The sequence below is a fragment of the Carcharodon carcharias genome, chromosome 3 (genome assembly GCF_017639515.1).
Source record: "Carcharodon carcharias isolate sCarCar2 chromosome 3, sCarCar2.pri, whole genome shotgun sequence".
Classification (NCBI taxonomy): Eukaryota; Metazoa; Chordata; class Chondrichthyes; order Lamniformes; family Lamnidae; genus Carcharodon; species Carcharodon carcharias.
The window spans coordinates 68,531,079-68,554,688 of NC_054469.1; the positions used below are offsets into that span (position 1 = coordinate 68,531,079).

General features: G+C 40.0%; 1 protein-coding gene across 3 annotated transcripts in view; it reads right to left on the reverse strand.

The window, feature by feature from the left end:
- Positions 1-6,413: 6,413 nt before the first annotated feature.
- nmt2 (N-myristoyltransferase 2) overlaps positions 6,414-23,610 on the reverse strand; it is a 60,144-nt gene continuing 42,947 nt past the window's right edge. For 2 of the 3 annotated variants that reach the window (XM_041184679.1, XM_041184681.1), the window contains exons 10-12: positions 18,142-18,309; positions 15,108-15,245; positions 6,705-8,356 (exon numbers count right to left, since the gene is read on the reverse strand). In XM_041184679.1, the coding sequence (XP_041040613.1) occupies positions 8,336-8,356; positions 15,108-15,245; positions 18,142-18,309 (327 nt within the window). In that variant the 3' untranslated portion in view covers positions 6,705-8,335. Of the gene's footprint in view, positions 6,529-6,704; positions 8,357-15,107; positions 15,246-18,141; positions 18,310-23,610 lie in introns of those variants that run through there. The other variant, XM_041184680.1, reaches the window with a different exon arrangement.

The following is a 23,610-nucleotide window of genomic DNA, read 5'->3' on the forward strand; positions in this document are numbered from 1 at the left end:
ACCTGCAATTTAAAGTTGATGCAAATCCCTCCAGGGCCTAGCAGCATCCTCTTCCAGAATTTCCTTCTTGTATTTTTCATTCTAGGTTCCTGTGCATCCTCCATTCTCCAAAATTGGTGGCAGAGCTCTTAGCCACCTAGGCCCTGCTCTCTGGAATTCCTTCTCAACCCTGCTGCGCCTCTACTCTGGTTTGGATCAGTCCTCTGTGTCTCATCCTAAGCTTCTATTACTACTGTTCTCTAAAGTATCTTTGGATGTTTTATCTTAGTTATCAAAATGTTTTATGCGATAGATGCGCACAGCGTCGGTGTGATTTATGCTGGTCACCATCTTCAAGTGTATGTTGGAAGTCTGCAGAAAGGCAGATTGTGACGTCAGTCAGCGTGTAACACTGATTTGATGCTAGCACTGCCATTTTGACATCAGGGCAGTGTCAAAAAAATGTTACTAAACAGTATGTAATAGAATCACTGAGCACAAGTTTTAAAATCATCCACTACAGAGATAGGATTGCTGGGTCAAAATCCTGTAACTACCTCCCTAACAGCACTGTGGCTATACCAGGTGGATTGCAGTGGTTTAAAAAGGCAGCTCACTGTCACCTTCTCAAGACAACCAGAAGTGGGCATCAAGTGCTGGCCTTGTCAACGATGCTCACGTCCCATGAAAAGGAAAGATTGAATTTCAAATCTGCCCTTTGTAAAACACGCAGTGTGCTTAGCTTATGGAAGGACACCCCTTGCCCCATTTAAAGGGTCATCAATAAATTGCAGGTTAGTTGCTGATTACTTTCTACAGGCTCTGTTTAAGTTTGTGGAAGTGCTTCATGCAGTTGGTTGAAGTTGACAGGCAGTGGTGCAGCACATGGAGAAGGTCTTGGTTGTGATTTCAAGCGTTTTGGTCAGACCACTTAACTCCTGATCATGGGTGCTATCGTTACTATTCCTCTAGGCTTGTAGTAGGGGAAAGAGGAGGGCATGCTGCTGCCGGCAGGAGCAGGAGGAGAATGGCTTTCAGCAGGAGACTTTATCCATCTAGGTTCTTTCAAGAGCTTTTCTCTTGCCTTCATCTGAGCCAGGAGGGGGCGTATGTGTGTTCTATAGAAAACAACCCTAGCTTATTCAATCTTTCTTCATAGCTGTAACTTTCAAGCCCTGGCAACATTCTCGTAAATCTCCTCTACACGAGAGAGTGAGTAATTGTGTCCTTCCTTCAGCTGTGACTTGACTAATGTTTTATCCCTGCTTTTATATTCAATACCTCGTCCAATAATGGAAAGCATTCCATGTGCTTGCTTTACCACCTTCCGGGACCTGTGGACATGTACTCCCTTAACCCATCTCAATATCCTCCCATTAATTGAGTATTCCCTTGCTTTGCTTGCCCTCCCAACTGCGTTACCTTGCACTTTTCCATATTGAATTCCATTTGTCACTCTCTGCCCACACAACCAAATCATTGATATAATTCTGGAGTCGACAGCTATCCTCTTCACTATCAACTACACGGCCAATTTTTGTATCATCTGCAAATTTCCCAATCATGCCTCCCACAAAGTAATATACACAAAATAGCAAGGGCCCCAACACTGAGCCCTGTGGAATGCCACTGGAAACCACTTTCCATTCGCAAAAACATCCAACAGCCATTACTCTTTGTCTCCTATCACTGAGCCATTTTTGGATCCAACTTCCCCTGTATCCCATGAGATCTCATTTTCCTGACCAGTTTGCCATGTGGAACTTTGTCAAATACCTTACTGAAATCCATATAGACAACACCCACTTCAGTGCCCTCATCAATCCTCCTCGTTACTTCCTCAAAAAAAATTAAGTTAATAAGAGATGATCTTCCCCTAACAAAACCACGCTGACTATCCCTGATCAATTTGTGCTTTCTAAGTGACAAATTTATCCTGTGTCTCAGAATTGATTCGACCGAAGTCAGACTGACCAGCCTATAATTTTCTGGCCTATCCTTCACGCCCTTTTTAAATAATGGTACAATGTGCGCAGACCTCCAATCCTCTGGTACCTCATCTGTATCTAGTGTCTAGTATCTATATCTAGAAAATGATCAGAGCATATGCTATTTTCTCCCTGGCTTCCTTTAATGGCCTGGTGATTTATAAATCTTCAAGGATGTCATCCCTCCAGCATTTCTCTCATTTATGCTTATGGTATCTAATATTTCACACTCCTCTTTAACTAAAATGTCTGCGTCATCCGTCTCCTTAGTAAAGCCAAAGTACTCATTGAGAACTCTGCCCACATCTTCAGCATCAATGTACAAGTTACCATTTACATCTCATTGTGTTCTTGCTGACCAGACACAAGCAGGCAGAGTCTGGGTATGGCTCTGCTGTATTACAGGCTCCATGGTGTAGGCTGCGCACGCATCGCTTTGTGGGTGCTGCATCTAAATACTGATCTATCACCTGATCTGTAGTGGGTACTTGACTATGCTCACCACATCATGGTGAATGCATGCTATCCTAAAAGCATTTTGCACCAGTCTGCCATTCCCTCAGCCAAACTCGAGGGTGGCTCCTAGGCACCAAGGGTTATCTGCTTAAGATGTGGTCTGATTTTGCTTCACAACCCAACCACACATGGCCAATATATGTCATCATGGCTCTCATTTTACATATGGAGCTTCATTGTTCAGACTAGTTGAAGTAATGGTTCTGCTGATTGGACTGCTCTGGTGGAGCCCTGTGGTATGAGCTGGAGTGGTAGGGCCTGATTCGTGGCATTCCACAATCTGGCACAGCCCTCATCAGCAGGAATGTGGAAAGCATCTCGGGAGAAGTAAACAACCAGTAAATTCCCTTTTGTAAATTGTCTGTGAGATCAAATCATTCAACCCCAGTCCCCCACACGCAACCTCAAGTTCTCATTTTACTTCACCTTCCCATCTGTTGTGGTCCATCCCAGTACCCTGTTGCCCACAATGCTGGCATAAAAGCCAACATATACCAACTTTATCCAAGAAACCCATTCAATATTTCATACAAAAGTAAACTTATTCACCCTTGTATATGCCCTTAGTACCTGTCTTGTGGGTGCCTGTGTGTGTCATGGTGCTTCTAGGAAGTGCCACCTCAGTGGCTGCAGCATGTGTGGTGGGAGGCTGCTGATTCTGTAGGGGAGGCTGCAAATGGTCTCATAGGTTGCTCTGGAGCAGCTGCCCGGCTTTGGATTGCAAAACCTGAACATGGGTGGCAGTAGTCTGGGTTGGCTGACAGTGGAGCTGTGCTGGGTGAGAATGCTGTCATCCTGAGAGAAGAGCAGATTTGTGCTTTGCAGAGCCACTGCCACTTCCCTGGGACTTTACCTCAGCGATACTAATAATTTGCTGGAGCACAGATTGCTGGACTGCTGAAAAACCCTGAAAGCCCCTTTGAGCCACAATAGCAGCAGCCTGAGCTTGCATAGCAACAAGCTAAGAATTCATGACCTCAGTCTGGTCTTCCATTGTAGACCCAGGTATTGGGTGCCTTCTGCTGCTGAAACTGAGACATCAGACATTGCATTACGGTTGAATCTCCAAGGGTCTCATGGAATCGGAATCACAATCACTTCTACTCTGGAAAGGATGGAATCCAAGCTCTACGCAAAGCCCTCTGCCAAGTTGGAGCTAGACTCCTCCATATTGCGTGACAATGACATCAGGCCTCTTGTTTGGTGCATTGTCAGACCTGCCAACAACAACTTCTATTTATATAGTGCCTTGTATAATGCCCCTGTTTTGTTATTTTAAACTTCTACCATCTAGAAGAACAAGGGCAGATTATGGAAAACCACCAACTGCAAGTTCCCCTCCAAGCCACACACCATCCTGACTTGGCACTATACCACTGTTTCTTCACTGTGACTGGATCAAAATCCTGAACTCCCTTCCTAACATTGTTCTAGGTGTACCTGCACCAGATGGACAGCAGTGGTTTGAGAAGGTGACTCACCACCTTCTTCTCAAGGGCAGTAAATGTTGGCCTTGCCAGTGATGCCCATATCCCATGAAAGAATAAAAAAAGACACTGACCTCAGCAAGGAGATTTTAGATCAGATGACCAAATGCTTGGTCAAAAAGTTGAGTGTTTTAAACGAGGAAAGCAAGGCAGAGGTGTGCAGGGAGGATATTTTAGAACTAAGAACCTAGGTAACTGAAGGTGCAGCCACCAATGATGGAGTGATTAAAATCATGGATGCATAAGAGGCCAGAATCAGAGCAGCATAGGTATCTCAGAGTTGGAGGAAATTACACAAGAAGGGGTGAAGCCATGGAGGGATTTGAAAACAATAATGAGAATTTTAAAATGAAATACAATTGCTTGACCGTGAACCACTTCAGGTCAGCAAACACAGGGTGATAGGTGAAAGGGACTTGGTGCAAGTTAAGATGGGACAGCAGTGTTTTGGATGACCTCAACTTTATAGAAGGTAGAATGTGGGAGACCAACCAGTTGCATGTTCGAATAATTGAGTCTAAGGTTAACAAAAGCATGAATGAGGGTTTCAGCAGCAGATGAGCTGAGGCAGGGGTGAAGTCGCGCAATGCCTTTGTAGTGGCTGGCAGGCCTCCTAAAGGAAAAGGATCTTGCTCTTCCTACCTAGTGTTGGGCTGCACACATTTTGCATCAACATGAATGAGTAATTGACCCATAGTGATTCCTGGGCCCATTTTCTGGTCTTATCCAATTTTTGTCCTCCCCAAGTGTCTAGTCGATCACCAACTTTCCATGATAATGATTTGAACTTAAAACAAGGTTACTATTTCAGAACCACACTCTACCATACCTAAGTAGCCAGATACATAGCAACAGTTAAATCTGACATCATGGCACTATTGATATTATGCTTAAATACCACCTACATATCTAGCTGCTTATTAAAATTAGATGTTGTGTAAGTCTACATGTGTTATAATGTCTGCATTTACCTGTAACTTTGCACCTCCAGAATCCCTCACACCCCTTCAGCACAGCTGTTGGGCCATTTAGTGTAATGGGCACTTCTCACTCTAACAGGTAACCCTGTACATAAACAAAAAAAAAACAAGTAAGTCAGTATTGGTAACATACTGTAACAATATATGTAACAGAGGGAGATCAGGACTTAATAACATACGAATGACAGAAACTTCATTTAGAACTGCACGCGTTAAATTCACACCATTATTCTGCACATTATTCATTACATGCACAAATACTGGTACATGATTTTAAATTGTGTATGTATCAACATACAGCTTAAAGAACAATGTTGTTACTTTCTGTGGTTGTAGTGCACGAACACCTAGGTAACATATCCAGAAGAAAGGACATACTAGAAAGAGTTAAAATCAGATAACTAGGCCATATTCTAAGAAAGATTTTAGTAAAACAAGCATGTGAAGGGACCAATTTATGGCATTTCTGGAGCAGGAGGAGAAGTAACATTATCCACATTATAAAGTTGAACTTTTCTAGCAAGTTCTTATAGAAAGTGAAAAAAATACAAATACTGGAAATCAAATCTAGATTCTTGCTGTTTTATCAGTTTTGTAAAATAAGATTCTGTTGTTTCAATGGAAATCAAATAAGAACTGCTTTAGGAAATAATATTCGTTCCATTTTAAATTTATAATTTGTATGTTTTGTTATGTGAATAAAATACGTGGCAGCTGTTCAACAATGATTGACTTTTAATAACTTAATGTAAGATCTTTCAAAATTCACAAAGTGTAGACTATAAGAAAGCGAAGTTCAGAAGCACCAAGTGTGGGTTATAGAAACCAAAGTTCAGAAGCACCAGTTCCAAGTTTTCAAAAATTTCTCAGCCTCTGATCATCACTGAGAATCAATTTCCTGCTTTCGTTGAAGATCTTGTCTGAAATATTATTTTCTAATTTCATAAAGCACCAAATTGCATAAAATATTTTACGTAACTTCAACTTGCACACCAACAAAGTATTCTACAATAAAAAGTAAATACTCAAGAAACAGTTCCTCTCCACCACTAAAAACCTCAATAAAAATCAGTACCCAGACACTTGGCTCTAGTTTCTCCCACCTCTTTTATGGATCTGAAAATATCCCCTCTGTAAAACTATTCCTTCGTTTTCCATTCTATTTCCTACCCCATTCTTCCAAAAATTTTTGCAGCCAGTAGCTCTTTACTGGTTTCTGGTTCCTAGCATCTCACTGAGGTAGACAGTTTACATACATGAACTAAGATTTTTACCAACTTATTCATTAAAGGGATGGGATTTATGTCTAATGCCCTTATTCTAACCTCTAGAACATAATTTTCTAGCAGATTTTACCGAATAGCAAATAGAACATGGAGATGTTGCAGGTTTACATCCATAATTACTCTCAATTTTCAAAACTCATTCATATCACAGCCATGATGTCTGGCAGAAATAGACCAATTACCATCAAGATAAATGAAAAATTGGAGGACAATTGACCCCAAACTGCTTAAAAATCAGTCCACGCAGAGCAATTTGTTCTCTCAGCAAGGCTAGTTAATTGTGAAGGGAGATCTAGAGAAAAAAAAGCAACAAAAGAAAAACATCCATTTGGAAATACATACAAATGATGTTAGGCTTATAGGATGACTACGGTATTAAACTCTAAAGTTTATATATTCTAAGTGACATCATTAAACATATTCAAAGCTTACACTAATTGAAAGAATCAAAGCATGCACAAATAATAGCAAAGTTGTAATGACTTTTATTAATTCAGACATCAAACAGTCATGCTGGTGACCTTAAAACATTACTGAAATCAAAAAGTATATTCTTCCTCTGGCAACATTTAAACCATTCCCGGACCGATTTATGAATAGGTAATTTTTCTCGCACATTTTCTAGTGTGGGACCTTTTCAGTGAAGCATGCATAGCGATAATAGTAAACTGTACATAACCCGCCACTTGACCAGGCAAAGTTTTAAGCTGCTGAACAGCTAAACATGCTTTAACAAACAAGGCCCAAATCCTTCCTTTTAACATAATTTGTGCAAAACACAACATAGAACAAAGCTTTCAGTTTTCACTCTTTTTTAAAAAAAACTATTTCCCTTTGATTTAGTTTTGTCAGGTATTCACGTGCAGTTTATGCTGAAAAAAAAAACATACATATCTGACTCCATATCCAGGTATCTGGAGAAAAAAAGAAATACCCAAATTTTCATGTGTAGAGAATGAAAAAAGATTTGGCAGGAGAAAGATGCTAATCCATCATGATTTTTAAAATATTTTAAATCTACATGTATATGTGTGGTTGCCTCTACATGTAGCCTTCAGCTGTGTTCTTTAATCATCACCAACTCAGCTACTCCTGTTATGGCTTGCCCAAAGACCTGAAAATTAGTCACAAACCAGGCTCACATCTCAAATGTCAAGCAGCTCCAGGATTTCAATCCCTGATCTATGAATTGTAAAGCAAGCACTTTTACCACTGACTCCACTGATTGGGCCACACCAGGTGGCTTTTAAAAAAAGCTTAAAAACTAACAAGTGACAAATAAAGCCTTGCCCCAGCCTTACATAAAAAACATGTGGGGAATGTAGCCTCTTTCACAAATAAGCCATGAACACTACCTATGAGCAGCCAGATTGCATTGTTGACATTGCGGGTGCATATGAATAGAGTGGGACATTTTCCAATTTATCTGCATTGCCGGAAATTCTGGAATTTACACTAAAGCATTATTGCAAAAATTCCCACATTCTGTTACAAACATGGCGCAAATGGGTAAAAATTAGTTTGTACCATAGGTCCTTCAATGTTCCCATAGCGAACACTTAAAAAAACACTGGTCAATAAATAGAAATCTGTCTGGCAGTACAAGACCACCCACTAGATATAACGGTAACAATTTTCTTCTTCACACAATTTACTACTGTACCTCATTTGTACAAAAGACTGAGTTGTCATTCTGCAAAAAAAGCCTCCAGTTCCTCACTACCTAACGTAGCAGTAACATTCTTCATGAATGTCTAAATGTAGATTTGCCTCTTGAAACTAACAAAAGTGCATTCAAAATCATCTTAGGCATTGATGAGAATTCTCATTCAGGTTGCAAATAGTTAGAAGACAAAGTTCATAGTGATTTAAATTCCCAACAAATAACACAGAATTATGGAACACTTTTCTGCACAATAAAATCAAATCCTAGCAAAGAATCAATCGTCTCCATTCTGATGAAAACAAAATGTGGTTGGAACTACTAGCTCCTTTTACAGAATTCTGTGTTGAGCTGGTAGATTCTTGTCACTGAACAAAGGCATGATATTGGACCCTGGGCTTCAATGAAGAGGATTCTACAGCAGTAGTAGACCATTTTACTGTAGCACGAGACCAACCTAAAGAAAAAGAAATCAAGACTTTCAGTGAAAGTGGGGGGAACATGGATAAGTTTTGATGGATAAGGCTATAGAAATTTTAAAATGCAATAATTGAGGACATCATTGAAATATTTAACAGTATTAAATGGCATGAAATACATCCACAGTATTTTAAAAAGGTCAGGAAGTGCATTTTATATGTTATTCTATACTTAATATAGTGGTAAATATTTAGAATAATTTGCTAGGCGTGGTGGCAGTGCCAAAACACTTCAATGAGGGTTTCACTGCAGATAGATACTAAAACGGAGAGCAATCACCTGAGCTTGAACTTATATATTCATGAAATTTATCGTTCCAGCTATTCACCAGTATTTACAAGATTGACTCCAACAACTCATCCCAGATTGCCATGAAATTACATTTGTAAACTCAGAATTATTGTGTAAACTCTTTCCCAATTAGTTTTAAATATCACCAAAAGCCATCAATGTTGCAAAACAAGTAAACTAAGTTAACAAAAACAAAAATACCTGGAAAAACTCAGCAGGTCTGGCAGCATCTGTGGAGAGGAACACAGTTAACGTTTCGAGTCCAAATGACCCTTCAACAGGACTAAGTAAATATACAAAAGAGGTGAAATATAAGTTGGTTTAAGGGGGGATGGGGCAAGAAGAGCTGGATAGAGGGCCAGTGATAGGTGGAGATAACCAAAAGATGTCACAGACAAAAGGACAAAGAGGTGTTGAAGGTGGTGATATTATCTAAAGGAATGTGCTAATTAAGGGTAGAAATCAGGACAGACAAGGTACAGACAGCCGTAGTGGGGGTGGAGTTGAAGGGGCATTCGGACTTGAAACTTTAACTCCACCCACACTAGGGCTATCTGTACCTTGCTCGTCCTGCTTTCTACCTTTAATTAGCACATTCCTTTAGATAATATCACCACCTTCAACACCTCTTTGTCCTTTTGTCTGTGACATCTTTTGGTTATCTCCACCTATCACTGGCCCTCTATCCAGCTCTTCTTGTGTCCCACCCCGCCCGGCCAAACTAACTTATATTTCACCACTTTTCTATTTTTACTTAGTTCTGTTGAAGGGTCATTCGGACTTGAAACGTTAACTGTGCTCCTCTCCACAGATGCTGCCAGACCTGCTGAGTTTTTCCAGGTATTTTTGTTTTTGATTTGGATTTCCAGCATCCGCAGTTTTTTGCTTTTAAACTAAATTAACATTGTTCTGAATTTTAAGATTTGTTGAATTTCAGTAAGTCACAAGGTGACCATCTGAAACTGCTCAAATATTTCAGCTACTTGCTCCAGTTGTAATGAATTGTCACACCAGAACTGACATCTGAAGTTCTCATAGTTAAGAGCATAAAAACATGATAGGAGAAGTAGGTAGTTTGGCCTCTCAAGCCTGCTCTGCCACGGAATCAGATCATGGCAGATCCTGTACCTCAGCTACATCTTCCCACATTTTCCCTTGATTTCCTTACCATCCAAAAACATGCTGATCTCTGACTTGAACATACTTAAAGACAGAGCATCCACAGTTCCTTGGAGTCGAGAACTGCAAAGTTTCATAAACCATTGAATGAAAAATTTCTCACATCGGTCCTAAAGATCCCTTATTTTGTATCCCCATGTTCTAAACTCCCAGGTCAGGAGAAACATCCTCCCAGCACCTACAAGTCAAGTTCCTTAAGAATTTTATACATTTTAATGACATCTTTTCTCATTCTTCTAAATTCTAGGGAATACAGGCCTCGTCTCCTCACAGGACAATCTCCTCATCCCAGGAGTCAGTCTAGTAAACCTTTTTTGCACTCCCTCTGAGGCTAGTATTTTCTTCCTTAAGTAAAGAGACCAAAGCTACACAAAGTACTCCAGGTGTGGTTTCGCCAACACCCTATAAAATTGCAGTAAGGCTTCTTTATACTCCAATCCTTTTGAAATAAAGGCTATCATTCCATTTGTCTTCTGAATTGCTTGCTGTACCGTATGCTAACTTTCCGTGATGTGTTGCAAGAATATCCAGATACCTCTGACTACCATTTCCCAGTCTCACTATTTAAAAAACTATTCTGCCTTTCTATTCTTCCCACCAAAATGAAAAACTTCTCATTTCTCTACATTATATTACATCTGCCACATTCTTGCCCTCTCATTTAACCTAATTATTTTTGCAGCCTCTTTGTATCCTCTTCAGAGCTTACTTTCCCACCTAATTTTGTATCATCAGCAATCATGGAATACATTACATTCAATCCCCTTATCTAAGTCATCAATATAGCTTGTACGTAGCTGAGGCCCAATCACCGATCGTTGCAGCGCCCTGCCAGCCTGAAAATGATCCGGTATTCTTACTCTGATTTCCTCAAATCCATGCTAGTATATTAACCCCAAACCCAAGTTTTATATAATAACCTTTTATCAAATGCTTTTTGGAAATTAAAGCAGACTATATCCATGGTTCCACTGCGGTAAGCAATTAGGAATGGCTAATGGTATGTTAGCCTTTATTGCAACAGGATTTGAGTACAGGAGTAGCAAAGTCTTGCTTCAATTGTATAGAACCTTGGTTAGACCACACCTGGAGTAATGTGTGCAGCTTTAGTCCCCTTACCTTAGGAAGGATATTATTGCTATAGAGGGAGTGCAACAAAGGTTCACCAGACTTGTTCCCGGGATGGTGGGACTGTTCTGTAAAGAGAAATTGGGGAAACCGGGTCTGTATTCTCTAGAGTTTCGAAGAATGAGAGGTGATCTCAATTAAAACCTACAAAATACTTAAAAGGGATGGACAGGGTGGATGCAGGTAAGATGTTTCCCCTGGCTGGGGAGTCTAGAACCAAGGGACACAATTTCAAAATAAGGGGGAAGCCATTTAGGACCGAGATGAGGAGAATTTTTTTTTACTCAAGAGGGCTGTAAATCTTTAAGCTTCCAAAGCCCTCTGGGGTGGAGAATTCCAGTCACTGAGTATGTTTAAAGCAGAGATTGACAAATTTCAAAATACCAATAACATAAAGGGATATTTGTATAATGTGGGAAAAAGGCACTAAAATGAATGATCAGCCATGATTATATTGAATGGTGGAGTAGGCTCGATGGGCTGAATGGCCTACTCCAACTCCTATATTCCTATACTCCCTCTTATCTAAACGACTAGTTATATCCTCAAAAAAAATCCAGGGATTATCAAACATGATACTCTTTTCAGTATTCTGTGTTGACTCTGCCTAATCATATTGATATTTTTTTTAGTGCCCAGTTATCACGCCTGTAATAATTCTAGTATTTTCCCTACCTCTGATGTCAGGCTAAATGAGCTATGGTTCCCTGTTTATTCTCTCCTTCCTTTCTCAAATGAATAGCATTATGTTTGTTATCTCCCAAAACAGAGGAATCAGTTTAGAATTTAAAGAACTTTGTAAGATCAAAACCAATGCAACCACTACTTCCGTGGCCATTTTAAAATCTCTAGGGTGTAGGCCATCAGTCCCAAGCATTTGTCAGCTTTCAGCTCCATTAATTTTTCTACTACTATTTCTTTACTAATACTAAGTTCCTCATTTTCATTAGATCCTTGGTTTTCATTACTTTGAGATTATTTTATCCACCATGTCAACAGATACAAACTATTTGTTTAACGTCTGCCTTTTCCTTATTCCCCATGATAATTTTTCCTGTCTCTGCCTCTAATAGGCTCACACTTACTTTCATTAATCACTTCCCTTTTTTTTTTACATACCCATTACAATGTTTACAATGCGTTTTAAAGTCTTTAGTTAGTTTACTCTCATTTCTCATTTTTTGTCAGCCTTTGCTGAATTTTAAAATCCCCCCAATCCTCAGGTTTACAACTCTGTTTGGCAGCATTATAAGCCTCTTCCTTTTTAAAATTCATTTACAGGATGTGAGCGTCGCTGGCTAGACCAGCATTTATTGCCCATCCCTAATTGCCCATGAGAAGTTGGTAGTGAGCTGCCTTCTTCACTCTACCAGTGGCATTTTATTCCTTAAGGGAATGTATACCTGTTGCAAACTATGAATTAATTCTTTAAATGTTTACCATCGCCTATTTGTCATCGTATCTTTTAACCTAGTTTCCCAATCTACTTTAACCAACCCACCCCTCAGACCCTCATGGTTTGCTTTGTTCAGATTTAAGACCCTAGTTTTGTACTTAATTAGATCACACTAAAACTCAATATAAAATTCTGTTATGTTATGATCAATCTTTCCCTTACTACAGGGTTATTAAATAATCCTGTCTCATTTTACAAATTAGATAACTGATCAAGTAAACTGTGAATGCTTTCAATGAACTTGTCCCCAACACCATTACAGCAAATTTGGTTTGCCCGGTCTATAAGAAAATTAAACACTCCCCCCACTTCCCAATCTAATTATTATATTACCCTTGTTGCATGCACCTTCTAATTTCCTGATTTACACTTGGCCCTACACTACAACTACTCTCAGGGGACCTGTAAACTACACCCACTGTTTTTTAGCTCTACCCAAACTTATTCTACATCTTGATTTTCTGAACTAAGATCCTACACTGTCTTTATCCCATCTTTATTATCAGGGCAATCCCTTCACTTTTCGCATTTTGCTTAACTCTTCTAAAGGTCAAGGATCCTAGAATATTTAATTCCAAACCTTGGTCACACTGCAACATTTCCTCAATGGCTATTATATCAAACCCATTCATCTGTTCTATTAATTCATTGATTTTGTTGTGATTGCATCTAGCGTTCAAAAATAATGCCTTTAGCTTTATTTTATCTTTTCCACTGATGCCATTCTAGTCATTATTACTCCATTACCTTTGTTAAGCTTTCTGTCCCTGTTTGACCCACTCTTGTGGTTATTTACCCAAATTGCTGATCTGCTTTACATCCTTAACATTTCTCTTAATGCTTTTGAAATTACTCTTTCCTGAATTCTCCTGCCCCACTGCTTCATTAGTTTAAAGCCCTAGCCACAGCCCTCGATATTCAATTTACCAATTTTGTTCTCAGCCTGGTTTAAATAGAGTCCATCCCTCTTTCCCAGTACTGGTACCAGTGCCCATAAATCAAAATCCCTGTCTCCCACACAGGTTCCAGGTTCCTGGATCAAGTGCCCAGGGAACTCTCCCTTTCTCTGATGCCCAGCAATATTAGTGCCTCAGACCACAGCTCAACAACTCTGAGCTGAAGTTCCGCAAGTTGCAGACACTTATTGCAAACATTGTTGTCCGGGATTACTACGCTCTCCAAACTCCCACATGCTGTAGCTGTGGCACAAGACTTTCACTGCCCTCCCTATATAACTGTGGTTTATTTATTTATTTAATTAATAAACATTTACAGTTAGGAACTTAAATGTTAAGTCTAGAACTAGTGTTACTGCTGGATACTGTAAAACTAGAAAAACTATTGTTTCCATTATTATATATCCATAACTATCATGTTTCAAAATATGTACCTATGGGCTACCCAAAGTAAGTATGAAGTTGGAGAAGATCTGTGTTGCCATCTTCAATCATGTTGCCATATTATTCAGGTTTAGCAAAAAAAATTAACTATTACTAGCTTAATGCAGAAGATTAACTGGTTACCTAATTCTGTCCACCTCAAAAACTTCAATGTTACAAATAGGACAGTGATGAGCTTAAAGACCTTTTTGTACGGATATTGTAAGATGGGCTGAATGCCCTTCACCATCAAATTCAAATTGAGTAGGGGAGGCTTATTTTAAACTGCTTTAACAAATTATTTTCCCTTAAAAGTCAGATCCCCAGACAATTTTTATGAAAAATTACCAGCGAAATATCTCAATAAATATTTGGTCAGTAATACTCAATGTTACTGAAAAAATTACTTGTTCTTCTATCAACAATAACTTTGATTTATATAGCACTTTTAAGATAGGAAAGCATCCCAAAGTGCTACACAAGAGTAATCAGATGAAAATAAATGCCAAGGTAAAGGAAATGTTAGGAAAGGTGTCAGAAGTTTGGCAAAAGTGTTGTATTTTAATAAGAGCTTGGAAGGAGAAGAAGGTGGATAGCACTGGTTTTGGAGGGAATTCCAGAGCATATGGCCTAGATGGGTGAAGGCATAGACACCAATGGTGGTGTGAATGGAGGGGAATGCAAAATAGACCAGACTCAAAGGAATAGAGAGGAGTGTTATAGAGCTGCAGGTTAGAGATCGGAGGTCAAGGCCTTGAAGGGAACGCAACATGAATATGAGAATTTTAAATTTGAGACACTGTAGGACTGGAAGCCAACATCCATCAGCAAAGACAGAGGCAATGGCTGTGACAAACTAAATATTAATGCACATATTGTGTGCTTGTGTCCCCAGGGTCTGAAGCACACTGCTGGCATAAAAGCAGCAGAAAATTGGATGGCCTTGGCCATCCAAATCTTTGGAAGGGTACAACCGGCAAACTGGGGTGCGGCCTCGATAACTTAGAAGACTGATGGCATTATCGGGAAAATCAACCTTCTTACACAGGGGAGTAGGTGTTGGTAATGATCGGAAAAGACCTTTAAACCAACATAACTGGCTTGTGTGCTCTCCCCTCCTTCCACCTAATGCCATCCACCTCTCCTGCCTAAGTTACACCCATATTGGCACTCATACTGACTGGAGGTATCTAAAATAGCAGAGCCCACCCTAACTGAATTTTCTAGCAAGCTTAGAACAGGCCCAAAAATTTGTGGCCTCAGCATTTACAATAAAGATATCAAATGTTTCTCACCTTTTCAGGTTCCATATCTGGGCACCTCCAATTGTACAGATAGTACTGTAAGTTGCCATCACCTATACCAAATTTTAATTTTTCTAGGAATGTTTTGTTTTCCATCAGATCGAGTGCATTCAAGACATCAAATCCTTTCTGTGAAGGGAAAATAAAATATTTATTAGGAAAATGAGAGTTGACAGTGCCAGAAAAATAAAACCTTTAGAAATTATTTCCTCATATGCCAAGGGCTTTTCTTGCACTTTGTCTGACTAATCTCACTTACCAAATGTTTATTTGGGGTTACAAGAATACTACAATATTTTTTAGATATTGATGAGTAACTATTTAGCGGGTAAATGATACCTGCAACAGTCCACAAGAATCAACTGTAGAAAGAAAGCAGAAAAAAAATGAAGGACTGAAGATCGGGGAATAAACATGATAGTGATACAGGTACAGTCTCTCAAATCTGGCTATCCCAAAGCCGGAATTGTTCAAAAACTGGACATTTTTCTTTCGGGTGCCACTCCTGGAATGGAGTAAACTCAGCAATAAAGAAGCCATTCACAGGCTGAACCCAGAGGGTGGAATTAGCGACAGTTGCCTACACACAGGACCTGAGTTCATTAAAGCCCTTTAAAAACAGCCTCCCCCCAGCCCTCCCTATTTTCTGGGTGCAAAGCTGTCTGTTCCACCAGTGGGAACATTCTGATTTCAACACTCCTGGTCACTTTCAGGTGAGAGGATCAGAAATCAGCATTTCTCTATTCCAGTTATTGTAGGCCAAGCAAATGCTGTCACTCCACTGAGAGATTAATAGATTTTTTTTTAAATTGTCCAATCAAACTTTTAAATCTTCAAATAAAATCTTCAATTCAAATTTCTTTATATCTTATGATCACTCTTCTTTCCATGATCTACAGCCTAGTTATTTTTATGACATTAACGATCAGCACAGAGTGCGCTACAGAAACAGCCTGTGTGAAGGAGTTAGTTATAAAAATTGGAAAAATCCGAAATCTGGCAAGGTCTCAGTCCCAAGGGTGCTGGATTTGGGACACTGCACCTGAAACCTAGCACTTGAAACTACTTAAAGCCTAGTGAGTTTCTACTTTTTAACTTAAGCTTGAAAATATCTCAGCCTTGTGTAGCTGAGAGAGGAATTTTCTAACTCCTTTTACATAAACAGAGCACTTTTGTTCTGCTTTACAATGGTTATTCTAAGTGGTAAGTTGACATAGTTACTGAAATTAAATACTGTACTGTATTGTGAAGTTTAATTAAGAAAAATATTTTATAAGTGTTATAGTTATACTCTTGTCCTGAAAATGCTCACTGTTGCCAGGGTACAGTTTTATGTGCCAACCATTTGCTATTCCCTAGTAGCTCACCCAAGTAGCTTTTCTTTCTGTGAGTTTATCCAGACAGTGGTTGCCAACAGGCTACTAATTAATGGTTGAGCCTAATTGTGCCTTCATCTAATCTCATATAAATGCATTGTCTCTGTTAAGATTCCCACCACGCTTCAGCAGGCTCATGCTCGTCTGAAATGGTTAGCACTTTCAGAGGATATCAATGGACTGGTCAGGTGGGCAGGAAAGTGGCACCTAGAGAAGTGTGAGGTGATGTATTTTGGAAGGTCAAATAAGGCAAGAGAATACACAATGAATGTGAGGATACTGAGAGGTGTAGAGGGAGTATGGGGCTTTGAAGTGAATGTCCACAGGTCCCTGAAGATAGCAGGACAGGTGGTAAGGTGGTTAAGACGGCATATTTCATTCATTAGCCAAGGCATAGAATATAAGAGCAGGGAGGTTATGATGGAACTATATAAAACGTTATTTAGTTAGGCTGCAACTTGAGTAATGTGTGAAGTTCTGGTCACCTCAATACAGGAGGGATATAATTGTATTAGAAAGAATACAGAGGAGATTTACAAGGATGTTGCCTGGACTGGAAAATTACAGCTATGAGGAAAGATTGAATAGACTGGGGTTGTTCTCCTTGAAACAGAGGAGGGTGAAGGGAGATTTGATGGAGATGTACGGGAGTTGATTGGAAGGACCTATTTACTTTAGCAGAGAGGTCAGTGGCTAGGGAGCTTAGATTTAAAGTGATTGGTTAAGGGATTAGAGGGGAGATGAGGAAAAGTTTTTTCACCCATTTAAAAGAAGTCTGGATTTGCAACTCAAGTGTCATAGCCTGCAGGGCTATGGACCGAATGCTGGAAAGTGAGATTAGGCTGGGTGGCTCATTTTTTAGCTGGTGCAAACACGAGGGGCCAAGAGGCCTCTTGCTGTGCCATAAACCTTTTATGATTCTATAAAATCTGTAAAATTTTATAATTGTGGCCTGGCCACTGGCATTGCAAAATGTAGTACCAGGAGTTTGCGATTTTTTAAAAAAAACTGCTTTTAATGCTCCTTCCCTAACCATAGGTACCAATTTCCATAACAAGAAATTTATGATAGGTCAACAGATGCATATTAGCAATAAATGCAAACATACAGGTATCTCCAAATCCTTGTAGTCAGAACAAGTGTTGTCTCAAGTAAGTCTAAAATGGAAAACCAAATCATGTCTACTTTAGGATGCACTGGCACGTTCTTTGCCCCTCACTACGCTTCTCTAAATATTTAAATGTTAAATTTTTGGCTCTACTCCTTCATCTATCGAGGTATGTAAAGAGCTCGCTCCTAAAGAGAACAATTCAAAGTTCCAGCCATGCATGAGCTAGCAGTGCACACAGAGTTGCAGTGCACACAGAGTTGCACTTTCAGCAAACTGTAGCTGGCAATTTGAGACCCTTTGTTCAGTGGTAGTTAATTCTGATACATATTTCAACTCATTTATTCTAGAAACAAGCGCTGTTAATCTAACGGTGTTCAGTCCTATACAGTTTACATGAACAATTCATGCTATAACTGCTGTATTGTCCTCAAAACATTTTTGTAACTCAGTTAACCATGAATAATTTTATTATGCTGTAACTGTTATACATGTTACACTAGACCTTACACTTCAAGAGATTACATAATGAAAAGTTTACCGATTTTGCAATTATTAGTGCATCATTCATAAGATCAATGAGTGGGGTTTCAGTGTGGACATTATAAAAGGAATAGGCAGCCTTAAGGTTCTTATGAATGGGGTGATGCATAACCGTAGAAGGTAAAGTGTAGAAGCTCACAAAGTCTGTCAGCTCACCATCAGGACCCTGAAAGAAAATAAATAGTTGTTTCAAAGAGTTAATTGAAGAAAAGTTAAAAAGCATTTTGAACATCTTTAAATATCAAAGTTGAAGGCAAAACCTGTCCACAAATATAAGGACAATTGAAAACTGACAACAAATACAATAGCTAACTAATACAAATTAAAAGTATAATTGCAAATGAGTTTAAACCTCAGAGGGTAGAGGGAAGGGGAACATATATGTCATAATGTCACTGTAACTGATGTCATAAGAAAGCTGAATTAATTTACACAAATATATGATTGTTGAATAAGTTATATTACTCAGTCATTTTTCCAAAGATGAATTGTTAATTAATATTTAAAATAAAAATATTTGAAAATCAAAATGGAAAATGGTTAATTAGGCATAATTCTTTGTCAAAGGCATGCTTAATGTTGAGAGAATTGGTCGTTTTGTAATTTAAACTACATCCTATAGTACAAAGCAATGTACAAAAGTGTACTAGGATATTTACATATCATGCCCATGAAACCAAGTTTTGTAAGTTACTTCTGGCTAATATAGAAACAAAAAAACACCCACTCTACAAGTCCTCTCCCTTTCTACCCATAAGACGTTTCTCCAGAACACTCAAAAACTGGACATAAAAAGCATTTATTTTCCCCTGGGGAATCAGAATTCCACATAGGGTATATTTAAAACTAGCAACTTTTGAAATGAAATCCACAATGCTTTTAGTAGCACAGAGGTATTCCTAACACAAATTTTATAACAGATAAAATCAAGTTCAGAAAGACTACTTTCCTAGTAATCCAGAGACCCTGGGTAATGCCCTGGGGTTCTAGGTTTGAATCCCACCACAACAGATGGTGGAATTTGAATTCAAAAAAATCTGGAATTAAAAGTCTAATGATGACCATGAAACCATTGCAGATTGTTGTAAAAGCCCATCTGGTTCGCTAATGTTCTTTAGGGAAGGAAATCTGCCGTCCTTACCTGGTCTGGCCTACATGTGACTCCAGACCCAGTGCAATGTGGTCGGCTCTTAAATGCCCTCTGAAATGGCCTAGCAAGCCACTCAGTTGTATCAAACTGCTACAAAGTCACAAAAAAGGAATGAAACCAGATGGACCATCCAGCATTGAACTAGGCACCGGAAACAACAATGGTATCACAGCCACAACCCTGCAAACTCCTCTTTACTAACACCTAGGGGCTAATGCCAAAATTGGGAGAGCTGTCTCACAGAGTAATCAAGCAACAGCCAGACATAATCATTCTCATGGAATCAAATCTTACAGATAACAACCCAGGCACCACCATCACCATCCCTGGGTATGTCCTGTCCCATCAACAGGACAGACCCAGCAGTGGTGGCGGCACAGTGGTATACAGTCGGGAGGGAGTTGCATTAGGAGTCCTCAACATCGACTCTTGACCCCATGAAGTCTCATGGCATTAGGTCAAACATGGGCAAGGAAACCTCCTGCTGATTACCACGTACAGCCGTCCCTCAGCTGATGAATCAGTGCTCCTCCATGTTGAACACCACTTGGAGGACGCACTGAGGGTGGCAAAGGTGCAGAATGTACTCTGGGTTGGGGACTTCAATGTCCATCACCAAGAGTGGCTCGGTAGCACCACTACTGACCGAACTGGCAGAGTCCTAAATGACACAACTGCTAAACTGGGTCAGCAGCAGGTGGTGAGGGAACCAACAAGAGGGAAAAACACTTGAACTCATCCTCACCAACCTGCCTGCTGCAGATGGGTCTGTCCATGACAGTAACGGTCGGAGAGACCACCGCACAGTCATTGTGGAGACGAAGTCCCGCCTTTACATTGAGATACATTGAGAATACCTTCATCGTGTTGTGTAGCACTACCACCGTGGTAAATGGATCGGTTTCAAAAATATCTAGCAACTCAAGACTTGGCGTCCATGAGGCGTTGTGGGCCATCAGCAGCAGCAGAGTGGAATTGACCACAATCTGTAACCTCATGGCCCAGCATACTCCACACTCTACCATGACCATCAAGCCAGGGGATCAACCCTGGTTCAATGAACAGTGCAGGAGGGCATTCCAGGGGGAGCACCAGGCATTCCTGAAAATAAGGTGTCAACCTGGTGAAGCTACAGCACAGGGCTTGCCAAACAGCTTAGGAAGCAAGTGATAGACAGAGCTAAGCGATCCCACAACCAAAGTATCAGATCTAAGCTCTGCAGTCCTGCCAAATCCAGTCGTGAACGGGGTGGACAATTAAACAACACACTGGAGGCGGCGGATCCACAAATATCCCCATCCTCAATGATTGAGGAGCCCAGCACATTAGTGTGAAAGATAAGGTTGAAGTATTTGCTACAATCTTCAGCCAGAAGTGCCAAGTGGATGATCCATTTCGGTCTCGTCTGGAGGCTCCAGCATCACAATTGGTCTTCAGCCAATTCGATTCACTCCACATGATATCAAGAAACGGCTGAAGGCACTGAATACAGCAAAGGCTATGGGCCCTGACAATATTCCGGCAATAGCACTGAAGACTTATGCTCCAGAACTTGCCACACCCAAAGCCAAACTGTTCCAGCACAGCTACAACACTGGCATCTACCCGGCTATGTGGAAATTGCCCAGATATGTTGTGTACACAACAAAAACCCAGGACAAATCCAACCTGGTCAATTACTGCCCCATCAATCTACTCTCCATCATCAGTAAAGTAATGGAAGGGGTCATCAACAATGCTATCAAGCGGCACTTGCTTAGCAATAACCTGCTCACTGATGCCCAGTTTGGGTTCCGCCAGGGCCACTCAGCTCCTGACCTCATTACAGCCTTGGTTCAAACATGAACAAAAGAGCTGAACTCCTGAGGTGAGGTGAGAGTGACTGCCTTTGACATCAAAGCAGCATTTGACGAAGTGTGACATCAAGAAGCCCTAGCAAAACTGAAGTCAATGGGAATCAGGGGGAAAACTCTCCTCTGGTTGGAGAAATACCTAGCACAAAGGAAGATGATTGTGGTTATTGGAGGTCAGTCATCTCAGCTCCAGGACATCACTGCAGGAGTTCCTCAGGATAGCGTCCTCAGACCAACCATCTTCGGCTGCTTCATCAATGACCTTCCTTCCATCATAAGGTCAGAAGGGGGGATGATTGCATGATGTTCAACACCATTCATGTCTCCTCAGATACTGAACCAGTCCATGTCCAAATGCAGCAAGACCTGGACAATATCCAGGCTTGGGCTGACAAGTGGCAAGTAGCATTCGCACCACACAAGTGTCATGTAATGATCATCTCCAACAAGAGAAAATTCAACCGTCGTCCCTTGATGTCCATTACCATCACTGAATCTCCCCACTATGAACATCCTGGGGGGGATACCATTGACTGGAAACTGAACTGGACTGGCCATATAAATATTGTGGCTACATCAGCAGGGCAGAGGCTAGAAATCCAGCGACAAACTCACCTCCTGACTCACCAAAGACCGTCCACCATCTACAAAGCACAAGTCAGGCGTGTGAAATACTCCCCACTTGCCTGGATGAGTGCAGCTCCCACAACACTCAAAGTTCGACAACGTCCAAGGCAAAGCTTGATTGGCACCACATCCACAAACATTCACTCCCTCCACCTTCAACGCACAGTAGCAGCAGTGTGTACCATCTACAAGATGCATGGCAGGAATTCACCAAGAGTCCTTCAACAGCATCTTCCAAACCCACGACCACTACTATCTAGAAGGACAAGAGCAGCAGATAGATGGGAATACCACCAACTGGAAGTTCCCCTCCAAGTCACTCACCATTCTGACTTGGAAATATATTGCCATTCCTTCACTGTCACTGGGTCAAAATCCTGGAACTCCCTTCCTAACAGCACTGTGGGTATACCTGCACCACATGGACTGTAGCGGTTCAAGAAGGCAACTCATCACCACCTTCTCAAGGGCAACTAGGGATGGGCAATAAATGCTGTCCAGCTAGTGAAGCCCACATCCTGTGAGTGAATTTAAAAAATAACATATGAAAAGAACAAAACCGAACCAGAAGTGTTAGTGCTTCGAGGCAAGAAAAGATTTTTAAGACAATTTTTGTGCTATTGGGCTACAAAGAACTAGACAAAATAGATTTGAAACATGGATATGAATTTAGCTATTAGGCAGTAATTTATAAATATGCCAACCTTATAAATATACCAACCATTATCTGTTCTGTAATGGGCATATTTTAGCAACAACATAATGTCAAAGAAAAAAAGATGTTTCCACAATTAAATTAAAACACATTCAAATATCTGGAAGTAGGTCAATTTCCATGAAGAGGAACAATTAATTATTCATATATTAGGTGTTATAAGCTTTCATTAAAATCACAATTCTGATGAAGGATTTCTTTGGGTTATACAGCTGCAACATCATAACCCATCTTATCGCTTTTAGTATTTTGTAGCCCATTTTTTAAATTTTGCATTTCCAAAATTGATTGTTTTTACTTTTTGTTTTTCAGACTGAAAATTTGCCAGACCATTTTGTCTCAAGTTGTGGGCATATTAATTTTCTTGCCAATTTCTGGAAAACCTTCCTATTTCCATAGCAGATTAAACAGTCTAACATAACCCAATTTTCTAAAGGCAAATTTTAATGGAATATTTCAAAGAAAACAAAGAGAAAAATATAAAATAGTTTGATATAACCAAAGTAATTTGAACCAAATTGAGACTATATAACATACAAATAGTAGTGTATTCTTGTTCTATATTCATTATCCAAGGTAAGTAATTTGTTTAATTCCACCTCAACTATACTTTTTATTATTTGGAAGGCCTATATATGTCTCCTCTCAGTCTTTTTTTCAAGTGAAACTTAAGTTTGGTTGCTTCAGCTTCTTTTTATAAATTAGCCCCTTCAAAGCCTGGAAATATCCTGGGCAGTTCTCTGAACCACTTTAAAGCATCTATATATTGAGCTAGTCCAACCACAGCTACGCCCCGTATTCCAGAATTGGCCTCACCATTGAGCGTGCGATGTCAGTATAACTTGGCTTGACTTCAGTCCCAATGTCCACCCAGTACCTAACTTACTTGACCAGATGCTTTCAAACAGTTGCAACATGCAGACACGTAAAACCCATCCATACAGTCCATTCAAATTCAGCCTTCTAAAAAGATGCTACCATCTCCACATTGCAGTATCCAATTATACCTTAAATGCTTCCAGGATTTTCACCTCTGCTATTTGTCTGGTAGTCTATTCTATACAATGATCACTCTGCGTGAAGAATTTCCTGATGTCATCCATAGATTTCCCTTTCACTAGT